General features: G+C 36.9%; 1 protein-coding gene across 3 annotated transcripts in view; it reads right to left on the reverse strand.

Annotated features, from left to right (window-relative positions):
* Positions 1-13,183, reverse strand: part of usp6nl (USP6 N-terminal like) — a 270,213-nt gene that overhangs the window by 47,006 nt on the left and 210,024 nt on the right. For all 3 annotated transcript variants that reach the window (XM_039761301.1, XM_039761302.1, XM_039761303.1), the window contains 2 exons: positions 10,391-10,498; positions 9,987-10,096 (listed from right to left, as the gene is read on the reverse strand). In XM_039761301.1, the coding sequence (XP_039617235.1) occupies positions 9,987-10,096; positions 10,391-10,498 (218 nt within the window). The remainder of the gene's footprint in view (positions 1-9,986; positions 10,097-10,390; positions 10,499-13,183) is intronic.

The following is a 13,183-nucleotide window of genomic DNA, read 5'->3' on the forward strand; positions in this document are numbered from 1 at the left end:
CATGGATTTGGAAAATGCTTATGACTGTGTATCCTGGGATATCCTGTGCAAGGTGGTACAAGAATACATGGTTCGAGAGTTGACACTGTATGCCATTCAGCCCCTGTATTTGTGACACTGGAGTGTCTGCATAATTCACATCCGGTCCAGACCACTCACCAGGATGTTGGATTCCACAAAGTATGCATCTTGTCCCACTTCCCGTTTATGATTTCATGGATAGCATTCAAGGCAAAACTAAGGACTATAAAGAGTATACAAGAGACTGGATCTCTACTCTCACATGATTTTGTCCTCTTGAGACACTGAAATGGTTCACCGTGGATTGTGATGCCACTGAAATAAAAATTTATACCCTCCAATCTGAGGTCATGGTCTTCTTCTAGAAAAAGAGTAGCTTGCTCCCTGCACATAAGGGGTGAGCAATTGCCTTTGTATGTGGATGGTCGTTCAAGTTCCTCAAGCTCTTGATGCGGATAGAGGGGATAGTAAGATTGACCAAGAAATCTATACAGTAACCTTTAGTGCCACTTTAGTGAGTAAAATGTACATATCTTTTCAACAATAAACCAAAAAATTAACCGAGGGAAGGAAAATAAATACTAGCCCTGTCACTTGTACTAGGCAATCCCAATTCCCAATATCCATGGGTCCTTAAGAGTTAATTTCTGGAATCCTCAACTGTTCATGAAGCAGATAACCATATTTTAGCAGGTTAGTATTAACCTATGCTGATTTCAAGAATCATTTTTTCTTGATTTAATGCCATGTGTGGCAGATGGCTGGGGGGGCGACCCGGCCAGGATGCCTTAGAGGATCGGAAGAGGCCATACGCCCACATCAGACCATGTGGGGGCGACCATCCTGGTTGCTATGGGGACCACGGCCACAGAGCTTTGAAGCTCGACCCTGTAGAGGCCCGTGGTCACTGCCAGGGGGCGCTCCGATGCCTTGGGAGCCCTGGACCTCAGCACTTATGCCACACCCGGAAGTGCTGGGGGGAAGACATGCAGGGACACCCGGAGTGCTTCCGGGGATACAGCCGGCACTTCCGCCACACTGGGGCGTGTCAGTGGGAGATTGCCGGAGTACACCTGGAGCACATCTGGGTGCTTATAAAAGGGGCCGCCTCCCTTCAGAGAATGGCTGGAGTCGGGAGTGAGGAAGACAAGGTCTGGGAGGAGGCAAAGAGGCGGCCTGAAGAGAGAAGCAAGGCAAGAGTGTGAGGCCTGGACTTTGGGGGTTTTGGGGTGCACTACTGTAAATATGACTGTCAATAAAAGTGTGTTGGGTGACGTCAACATGTTCGCCTGTCTGTGTCCGGGCCGGTCTCCACACATGTCATGAGCTTTCTTTATTCCTATGTTCTCCTCTTAGCAAGCCAAGAAATGTATTTGCCACCTCAGTTCACCTCTCAAATTCAGTATGGACACATAAGAAGCAGAGTATTTTTTCAGAGTCTGTTTAACATTCACATTGTACCTCAGAGTAAACAGACAATAGTAAAGACAGTACAATAAACATGTGACCTTAAAATTCAGCTAAAACGTGTCCTGTCTTATTACTGGCAGAACAGACCAAGAATCTCGCGACAGCTTCCTCTTTCCTTGCACGAGCATTACCTCAGATCATTTATCTGTAAATGCCAGTAAGAAGTCCACTGTGTGTACTTTGTGTTGCTACTCCAAACAGGGCCCTTTATCTTTGACTTCTTCTTGTCTCAAACTTTAATTTTTCTTAAATATTTCTGAAGTATTCATTGACTTCTTTTCACATACTGTAAATGTTTTTGTGGGGCCAGAGATAACATTCCTGGCATTTAACTTACCTATTAAGTCATAGCATTCAATAATGGATTACATTGATGGTGGTAAGCATATAGCCATTTTAAATATGAACATGCTAACTTTATCGATATTCAAGCCGAATGATCAGAATGTGCAAAAATAATTAAAGATTTTTAGGACCTGCAAAATACAGAATCTTGCCATGACAATGGTTTGTGGGTCTGAAGGAAGATTTTGAGAAGGTCAACCCAATTTTGTTCCTCACTTATACATGGCCTAAGTCGTTTCTGAACCTTCTTAAATTTAATCCTGAAATAATGTAGATGATTCCACAAACTGAGCCTTGGATCTGCTCACTCAAAATTTGACTCCCCCGTGGAGGTTTTGGAGGTAATGAACATTATTATTTCAATTTGTATTAGCTACGCTGAAAAATTGGAATTGGGTCAGTAGGACTATCCAGGGCTGGTTCACCTCTTGCACCCATTAATGCTAGCACAGGCACTATTTCCCCACACTCCTAAACTGGATGCATGTCTGAATATACTGTAGGTGGATGAATGAAAACTGTCAGTGCACAGAGCACATGAAATATAAGATAGGTAGCTCATTAATTATAATTGTCAAACAAGCAGTCATGCAGAGAGGCAGACAGACAGAAGCACAGACACATCTATGCCGTAATAGTCAGATTATACTTTCACTACATCATAATGATGGCTTTGGCAGGTGACTTTAGGACAGATGGCTCATTACTATCCTTGTCATCTGCTTGTGCCATGTAACATCTTGCAGTCCACTGTGGTTTGGAAAAGCAAGTACATTCCTGCAGGCTCATCCATAAGCTGCACTGTTTAGTGCCATTCTTTTTTCTTATGTCAGTTAACACTACAGGGAAGTGGTTTATATAACAAAACAAAAATATGGCAAAAATTATTTGAGAAAAATGGATATACAAGCTATAGTCACTTTGCATAAGTCTCTAACTCTGCCTCCAGCCAAAGTACCCCAGACCATTACACTTCCTCCTCAATGTTTGACAGCACTTGATGGCATACAAGCACCTGAATGATGAACTGAAGATTTTGAATTTTGATTCGTTGGTCCTCTAGACTTTCTTCCAGTCTGCAGTAGTCCACAGCCTGTATTTCATGGCCCTATTTTGTCCTTTAAGGAAAAACTTTCTTACTGCCATCAGCCCTGTCAAACTTGCAGCACTTTTTTCTCCTTTTTGCTGTAGAATCTGAGACTTGCGATTTTCGACCACTGCTAAGCTCTGCTTGAAACTGTTGTGCTGTGCGGTGCCTATCACGTAAGCTGGAAACCCTCAGGAACTTGTGTTCTGATTGGGTTGTGACTTTGGGTCTGCCAGATCTCTTCCTATAAGAGTGTCTTTCCAGTTTCCAATTTTCTTAGGATTGTTTTGGACACCATACTCATTGACAGTTTGATTTTTTTTTTGGCAATTTCTCTAAATGAAAGGCCTACACATTTAATTTGTTAATTGCTGGCTTCTTGCCATTATCACTAGAACTTACAACATGTATGGTGTAGAGGGAGTAGTAACACAGTCTGTTTCAAACGTTGCTTTAAGGCAAAGGGTTTTTAAGTAATCAACAGAAGTTGGGACACTTGCAAATTGGGTACTTCAACTTGCAAGGCTTAATTAACTTTAATTGCTGCAACCTATTACTTATTTCCTAAAGAAGGCGCATTTATAATATTCTTAAATTTAGACATCTGGAAGTTTACTGCTTACCTTTTCACCGTTTTATGTTATTCATTGCATTTCAACTGATTAAATTCGAAGAAAAACTGAGGTGTTCTAAAACTATTGACCAGTACAGTAAATGTATGTATGTATATATATATATATATATATATATATATATATATATATATATATATATATATATATATGTATATATATATATATATATATATATATACACACGTGGACAAAATTGTTGGTACCCTTCAGTCAATGAAAGAAAAACTCAAAATGGTCACAGAAATAACTTTAATCTGACAAAAGTAATAATAAATAAAAATTCTATGAAATTTAACCAATGAAAGTCAGACATTGATTTTCAACCATGCTTCAACAGAATTATTTAAAAAATAAACTCATGAAACAGGCCTGGACAAAATGATGGTACCCCTAACTTAATATTTTGTTGCACAACCTTTTGAGGCAATCACTGCAATCAAACGATTCCTGTAACTGTCAATGAGACTTCTGCACTTCTCAGCAGGTATTTTGGCCCACTCCTCATGAGCAAACTGCTCCAGTTGTCTCAGGTTTGAAGGGTGCCTTTTCCAGACGGCATGTTTCAGCTCTTTCCAAAGATGCTCAATAGGATTGAGGTCAGGGCTCATAGAAGGCCACTTTAGAATAGTCCAATGTTTTCCTCTTAGCCATTCTTGGGTGTTTTAGCTGTGTGTTTTAGGTCATTGTCCTGTTGCAAGACCCATGACCTGTGACTGAGACCAAGCTTTTTGACACTGGCCAGCACATTTCTCTCTAGAATCCCTTGATAGTCTTGAGATTTCATTGTACCCTGCACAGATTCAAGACACCCTGTGCCAGATGCAGCAAAGCAGCCCCAGAACATAACAGAGCCTCCTCCATGTTTCACAGAAGGGACAGTGTTCTTTTCTTGATATGCTTCATTTTTCCGTCTGTGAACATAGAGCTGATGTGCCTTGGCAAAAAGTTCAATTTTGTCTCATCTGTCCATAGGACATTCTCCCAGAATCTTTGTGGCTTGTCCACATGTAGTTTGGCAAATTCCAGTCTGGCTTTTTATGATTTGTTTTCAACAATGGTGTCCTCCTTGGTCGTCTCCCATGAAGTCCACTTTGGCTCAAACAACGACGGATGGTGCGATCTGACACTGATGTTCCTTGAGCTTGAAGTTCACCTTGGATCTCTTTAGAAGTTTTTCTGGGCTCTTTTGTTACCATTCGTATTATCCGTCTCTTTGATTTGTCATCAATTTTCCTCCTCGCCACGTCCAGGAGGTTGGCTACAGTCCCATGGATCTTAAATTTCTGAATAATATGTGCAACTGTAGTCACAGGAACATCAAGCTGCTTCGAGATGGTCTTATAGCCTTTACCTTTGACATGCTTGTCTATAATTTTCTTTCTAATCTCCTGAGACAACTCTTTCCTTCGCTTCCTCTGGTCCATGTTGAGTGTGGTACACACCATGTCACCAAACAACACAGTGACTACCTGGAGCCCTATATATAGGTCCACTGACTGATTACAAGATTGTAGACACCTGTGATGCTAATTAGTGGACACACCTTGGATTAACATGTCCCTTTGGTCACATTATTTTCAGTCTTTTCTAGGGGTACCATCATTTTTGTCCAGGCCTCTTTCATGAGTTTTTTTTTTTATTAATTCTGTTGAAGCATGGTTGAAAAGCAATGTCTGACTTTTATTAGTTAAATTTCATAGAATTTTTATTTATTATTACTTTTGTCAGATTAAAGTTATTTCTGTGACCATTTTGAGTTTTTCTTTCATTGACTGAAGGGTTCCAACAATTTTGTCCACGTGTGTATATATATATATATATACACACACACACATTATATATACGTTATATATAAAAAGCAAAATACAGTCAGGGTGGCATTTTCACAGCTCCAAAACCTTTTTAATTGTCACCATGCTTGTTGCATGGGTAAAGTTTGTTTGTTTTTCTTCTTTCCCACACAGGTTTTCTCATAGTATAGCACCATTGGCGGAGAGGTGTCTGCTCTGGTATATGGAAGCTTGCTGGTTCAAACCCCAGAATTGCCAGAAAGGATCCTACTCCATTGGCCCTTGAGCAAAGCTCTTAACTAGAAAATTGCTCCAAGGGCACTGTACAATAGGTGACCCTGTGCTGTGTTCCCCAAAGGTCATGTGAAATGACAATTTTCCCTTGTAAATTAACAAAGTATATCAAATAAAAATCAAATAATGTGTTTAGGTTTGTCACAAAACCTACTATGTGATGTGATGGTGTCTTATGTAGTGTTTGTTCCTGATTTGTGCCCGCTACTGCTAACAGGATATGTGATTCTGTGATTCTTAAAATGGAGGAAAAAAACACTATACAAACACAAAAAAATGTCAAATATAAGGTAAACAATAAAGTAAACAGTAGCATAGTGCAGGACAACATTTTCTCAGCTAATATAATTAGTTTTATTATTATTTTATAGGTTGATTTCTAGCTTTGAACTGGCCCCATATGATTTGAGTGTGTATATATATCTGTAAATGTGGCTTGTTATGGACTGGCACCCCTTCCATGATTGGTTTATACTTTGGGTCCACTGCTAGCAAAAAAGGTGGATTAGAAATTAATGGAATATTATTATTATTATTGAATATCTGGGTGACACCTTTATCCAATGTGACAAGGTCTGAATGCATTACAGTTGGAACAAAGGTAGATTAAATGTTTGCTCTCAGGGTCATACAGTAAGTAAAAAATGAGAACTGAACTGAAAACCTTGTAGGGTTAAAGTCTACTGCCTTAACCATTACATGCTGTCTTCCCCTGGTTATAATGCTCACAGTTCCAGGGACTGGGATATCATTCCTGGCAAGTATTCTGCCTTTGTGAATTCTGTGCATTTCCACGTTTGCATGAGGTTTCTGCAGGTACAACATTTTCCTCTCAGATCCTAAAAAGATGCTTATTAGGCTGCCTGATAACTAATACTTTGCCTGTTTTAGATTGGTATATCATCCAGGATAGGCTGCAGCTCTCTATATAATAGAATAAGCAGATTCTGGAAGAGGTTAGGAGGAGGAGTAGGGCAGCTTACCTCCTGTTGGATTATTTGGAGCTTAAAAAAAAATGAAGGTGTTTAACAGAAAAAGTTGCACTATGCTTTTTTATCTCTCCTTTTTTCTTTCTGTAGACCTTTACACTACATCCCTTCAGTCACGAAAGGTACATTTGAACAAAAGTGTACACTGTTTCTGTGGCACATGACAAACTCTAGAGAGACACATCTCTTATTTTTCAACTTTTCCCTTCAAGGGAAACCAAAAAAATCTTCCTCCATCTTTATTGTGTTTCTAATTAAAGAACAAGTTGACGCAGACATAGGCATGCTGTAAAGACATGTAAGCAGTCTATGGATCTTACAAGATTGCAATCTCAAAGCTGTCACTTTACCTACAGATTTAAAGACTGACTGCACTTAGATCCAATGCACGTTAATCATCTTTGACTCCTGGTGACATTTCATTTAATTCTTGGAACTACACAGCCCTCCCTAGCACTAGCTGGAATAGAAGATGTTCTAAATTGGCAAACAAGAAAAATAATATTGTTAAATAAATGTAGTAAAAAGAATAATGTAACATGGGTCAGGCAAACAAAAAAAAGAAGAAAAAAAATTTGACACAAACAGGCACGATAAATGGGATAGCATTTGATTTACAGTAGAATACTCAAGGACCGTAGTGCACAGTAAAGAGAAGGAGAAAAAGTAAAAGTCTGATGCTGCTGTAGAACCCCTTCATGACAAAGGAGGAAATGTGCAATGGAGTCAGCGAGTTTTTAACTGCTTTAACTGAATATTCTGTGCAACACATCTCCTTATAAAATCATTTTATATATTTAACTGACAAAAACAGAAGCCAACACAGAACAAAAAAAATAAAAATAAGAATCCTTAGTGCATCTTAAAATACTGTTTTACATATCACTCAATGAAAAGATGTAAGAATATCTTAATAAAAGACATTAATCAAACAAGGAGCAAAAAAGGCTGAGCTTCAATGGCCAGCTGAATCCATACTTTCAACCCTTTGGCTGCCCCAAGGTACAACTAAGATGACAGGTTTTTTTTCTTTTTTTTTTACCTTGAATAACCTGTAGTTGAAGAGATCTGAACAACATTACCCCATTCTCCAAGTATTTTCAGAGGCTATTTCAATAGCTCTTGTGGTGTCATTTCAAACGTGAATTTTTCTTTTTTATTAGGATGGCTAAGATCAGCATGCCATCCTCATTACGAAGGATTATTGCACTAAGGAATTTCATACTTTACATTGTGCTACCTCTAACACCATGCTGCTATCTATTCTCGACAGAATAGCCAACAAAAGAATACATCAGAAAGCATTTCCTCCATTTGAGACCTTTGTTGTTGTAAATACATTACTTATTTTGAATTACTGCAGATTTAAATTTTTAACCCAACTGTTTAGCAACAATATCTTTGAACATTTTAAAACTAATCTGGCATGGTTCAGTCCGGGAGAACCACAGTCGTTAAAGGTTTTTCTTGTTACCAAACAGCAATGGATAATTTACATCTATAAAAGAGCTCCATGTCTAATGAGATACCCTGTTACCCTGTTTTTATTTCTGCATTGAAATTACCTGTTTGCGAATGTTTTGCTTTTTAATACAAATAATAAAGACCTTTCAATAGCACTTTCAATCACACACTTGTATTAAATCTTTTGAATTCTGAGGCTGGTTATGTGTTCCGTTTCTAAAAAGAAGTCATGTGTGGATTGCAATGCTGGTACTTTTTTTTTAACAGCAAGTAGACAATCATCCACTAAAATGACAGAAAAATAATAAGTTATATAGAGAAAAATGATGGAAAACAATAAACAGCAAGCTATATATTCAATACAAGAGCTTAGTTATGTTGTAATGTATTTTTCAATGTAAAATCTGAGGAAAAAAAATTAAAACTGTAATCATTACAAATGATAATAATGGCTAAATCAAACACCTGTAGCCACAGTGGTTATACAGAAACAAATCTGTCCATCCTTGAAAGCACAGTCACTAAATAAAGAGATGCTGGGATGCCCAAATAGACCTGATCACACTACACAGCTAAAGTTATGGCAAGCCAAATTAACATTTAGAGATATCTCAAAATGCATTTTAAGATATCTGGAAATTAATTTTAGATATCTCAAATGTAATTACTGGCGGCACGGTGGCGCAGTGGTAGCGCTGCTGCCTTGTAGTTAGGAGACCCAGGTTCGCTTCTCGGGGTCCTCCCTGCGTGGAGTTTGCATGTTCTCCCCGTGTCTGTGTGGGTTTCCTCCCACTGTCCAAAGACATGCAGGTTAGGTGCATTGGCAAATCTAAATTGTCCCTGGTGTGTGCTTGGGGTGTGTGTGTGCGCGACCTGCGGTGGGCTGGCGCCCTGCCCAAGATTTGTTCCTGCCTTGTGACCTGTGTTGGCTGGGATTGGCTCCAGCAGACCCCCGTGACCCTGTGTTAGGATATAGTGGGTTGGATAATGGATGAATGGATGAAATTGAACTACAGATATCTGAAAATGCATCTATTTCAATATATCTGAAATGCATTTTATGATATCTCAAATAGATTTCATGATATCTTGAAATGACATGCTGTAGATTTTGAAATGCATTTCACAACATCCGCAGGCATTTTCTTCCTGTGTATTTCAAGATATCTTGAACTCACTTCCCTTAAAATTTCTTATTATTTCAATGGGACTTCCCATCTGTTTTAAGATATCTGCAAATATATTTATATATCTTTAAATGCACAGGAAGTTATTTTGAGATATCCGAAAATGTATTTGAGATAAAGACATTAAGACAACCCAATAGGCAGAGACCCCCGTGATAATGTATTGTTTGTTTACTTTTGAGTCTTTTCACAAAAACCGAAAAATTACGTTATCCCTCTACGACAAAAATCATTGTTGTCGTTAAGCACTTCACACACAAGTAACCAGTACCTACTGAAAATACCAGCATAGGAAATATTAGCAGACTCTGGGCACCATAAGACTTTGCTGTTACTTGGCATCATTGCAAACATATCCTTTGATGCACTGTGATGTTGACTTCACTGATAGTACTGCTTGTACTATCATGTACTTTTGGGTACATTTACAGTATGTGATCCTTACAAAATGCATTATCTTAGTGTTCACAATGTAAAATGCATGATATAAAATAATTTCACAGATTTCATACAGTTTATATATTTAAAATCTTAACTCATAACATTATACAACATAAAAAATAAACTAAATTTGATATAGCCATCTTAAATATATCAAAAAATAAATAAAAAAGAAATAAATAATTAACACCATAACCCTGTACTCATGGCCTGTGGTATGGCTATCATAGTGTAAATTAAAAACATTAGACCAGATAACTTACTTTACATCGTATCTGTCCTTGAACATGATGTGGTCCCTGTACGTACGATTAACATCTAGGTCAATCTGTCTGACATCTGGAGAAATTGCGCTAGCCTTCTGCTTCAGTTTCTTAAAAATAAATTCCAAAAATTTTTTAATATACACTGAGTGTCGCATCTAATAAGTTAAAAACACATTTTTCAACATTCAAATTTATCAATGAATAAGTTACAGATGCAATATACTGTACATTGTAATCCATTAAAAATCTGACCAAAAACAGAAAAACTGTTCTCATTTTTACACCATAATGATCTTAAAGGTATCTTTATAAATGTGAAATAGTAAACAAATTGTAAACTTTAAAATATATACACTGTATTAAAATGTAGCTACTATACACAAGTTTTCCTGGAAACACACCTCATAAAAGCCTTTTTTTTCTGTTTTTATTTTAGGTATATCAAGGAGCAAACACCAGACCTCCCCTCTGAGCTGAAGTGGAATTCCCTTGTAGATCCGTCTTGCGAGCTGAGAAGGTATAAAAAAAAAATTTTTTAACATCTATTAATGGTGTTTTATTAGTTTGTTAAAATGGCACTCCATGCAACATATCCACCAATGATCCTAATTAATCAATGACCCATATATTGAGTAAACACACTAAATATGATGCATTTAAAGAAATGTTCATTTTTCTACTCGTTTTTGAGGCAACCATTTAAATTTATACTGTTAAATGAGATGTCTATAGCAGGTCAAATGTAAAGCAAATATAGAAAATATTTAATAGAAGATTTTAAAAAATTGTTTCAAACAAACAAGCTAATTTTATTTATAAAGCACAATTTAGAAATAACATTGTGTTAGCCAAAGTACTTAGCATATAAAAGGTAAAAGGCAATGAAAAGGACAACAAAGCTACAAACCTTATGATCATTTACATTGACTCACTAAAACTAAAAAACAAAAGCATAAGCCTCTTTACACTTAACCGATATCGATGCACATCTAAATAACATGATTACAGTAACGACCTGGTGGTTGAGTAGAGGCAGAACATGTCAACAGTATAAGGTGTAACTAAGCCATTAAAAAAAAAAAAAAAAGGTAATGTAAAAGAAATCCTAAAACAGACTGGGAGACGGGGAAGTGAAGCTAAAACCAGGGTGATGTGACTGCTTTTCTTTGTGCCAGTCAATAACCTTGCCGCAGCATTGTGGACCAGTTTCAAGTGTAAAAAGAGGACTGACTATTACCCATACACAAAGAATTACAATAAATAAATGCTTGGATCACTTTATTATAAATTAGTAAATAACAGCATTGGTTTCACCCTAGAGATCATTTTAAGTTTGAAAAACCTACCATTGACAAATGAGTTTACCAATTTTTCAAATTTGTGGTCCAGATCAAAAATCACCCCCAGATCTGTGGCCTGCGGTTTGATTTCTGTTGGCAAGTTCTCTAGGCTTTTAGAGAGTCTTGCAATACTTTTACCCATAATAAAGCCAGTATGTCACAGTTAATTTTAATATCTGATTTCAACAGGTTTAAAATGCTGCTTGTGCTACCAGATGCACACTTGGAGCAAAAGCAGCAACCAACTCTCCCCTGAAATGGCTCTTCTCCAGTGGATTTTTATCTCACAGATCATATCTACAAGGACTTTACATCACGTGGATGCAGGATTATTTCTATTTCCCAGTACTGACTTATTGTGTGAGCTCAAAAAAGACACTCAACCTTCCAGAGCTCAAACTGTGGGAATATGGAAACAAGTGCACTTTATCCTTGTGATATGGAGGATACTTTGGTTTAACATGTTAGTACAATAAATACAACCAGTAATAACACAAATTAATTAATATTTTTTGATACAGAAATATTTTTGTGAGCATTATAATAGTAAAATACATTCTTCCATTTATAGCTTGGTTCTAACAGTTTTTTTTAATTTGGTTAGTGTTTTTAAGAGTTTTCTTTTAATTTGGTTAACATTACTTAACTCCATTCTAACTCATTTATTCAGTGCCTACCATGGCAACAGTGGATAAAGTAAAAAAAAACAAACCTGAATGAACCCTCAAATCATGAAAGAGCACATCCACGCACACACACACACACACACACCACTTCTTCAATCTTCAATTAAGTTAAGACTGCACATGCTTGGGACGTGGAAGGCAATTCAAGGAGCCAGAAAACAATCCTACAAACACACAGGGAAAACGGTCAAACTCCAAACAGGAATTGTCTAGGCTAAGTTAGATTTGAGAAAACATTTTTCTGGCTCTCCGAAATAAAGATAAGAATATCACATTGCGAATGGAGTTCAGATTAGATTTTTGACATTCATTAAGGGGTGGGCAGAGTGTTCTAGAGTAGTGCATTATTCTAAGTACCAAGAATGACAGTGACCATCACCACTGTGAAAAGGGAGCATTCCATTCCATTAACATACACACCCTATCTGGCAGCACCTTGTCATCAGTATATGTCAGGCTGCTTGGGACCGTTTTACTCTCATGGATTAAATGTTTAGAATGTGAATGGTTATCTGACAAAGTAAATGCATATTATGAAAAATGGACTGTCAAGCAATAACACCATGAAGCCAATGTCCCCAGAGGTGCAACAGTTTTAATGTTCTTTAAGACATATTATGTTCTCATTTACATTTTAATTATTAGTTCAGCACTTATCTTTTTGGGTGAAACATACAGTAATTTAATCATTTTATACATGATTGCTCAAGCACTTTTTAATGCATGGCAGCCTGCACTAAATGTATACAATGTCTACATACATTTATTGCAACAATAAATCTAGAACAGAGCACATTACATGCAAAAATCTAAAATAAATAACAGATTAACATTGCTACTAGATCATATAAATATGCATTATTATACTAAAAGTACTATCAACCTCAATTTTAATACTGTGCAATCAGATAATCTCTTATGAAGTATATTTAACCAAGCATAATACAGATTCTATACCAAAACAATTATTACTCAATATAACTAATAGCAGCAGTTAACAGATCTAACAAGTCCAGTTATATTACAAAGTTGCCAATATTATTTAAATATTCATATGCTTTCCAATTTTCTAATTGCCTCTTTAAATTTCAGTAATAGCTTCTTTAATGTTATCTATTTTTTGGGGCAGTGTTTTCAAATTGTGCTATGCCTGTTAGCATTTTAATGT

The sequence above is a fragment of the Polypterus senegalus genome, chromosome 8 (assembly GCF_016835505.1).
Source record: "Polypterus senegalus isolate Bchr_013 chromosome 8, ASM1683550v1, whole genome shotgun sequence".
Classification (NCBI taxonomy): Eukaryota; Metazoa; Chordata; class Cladistia; order Polypteriformes; family Polypteridae; genus Polypterus; species Polypterus senegalus.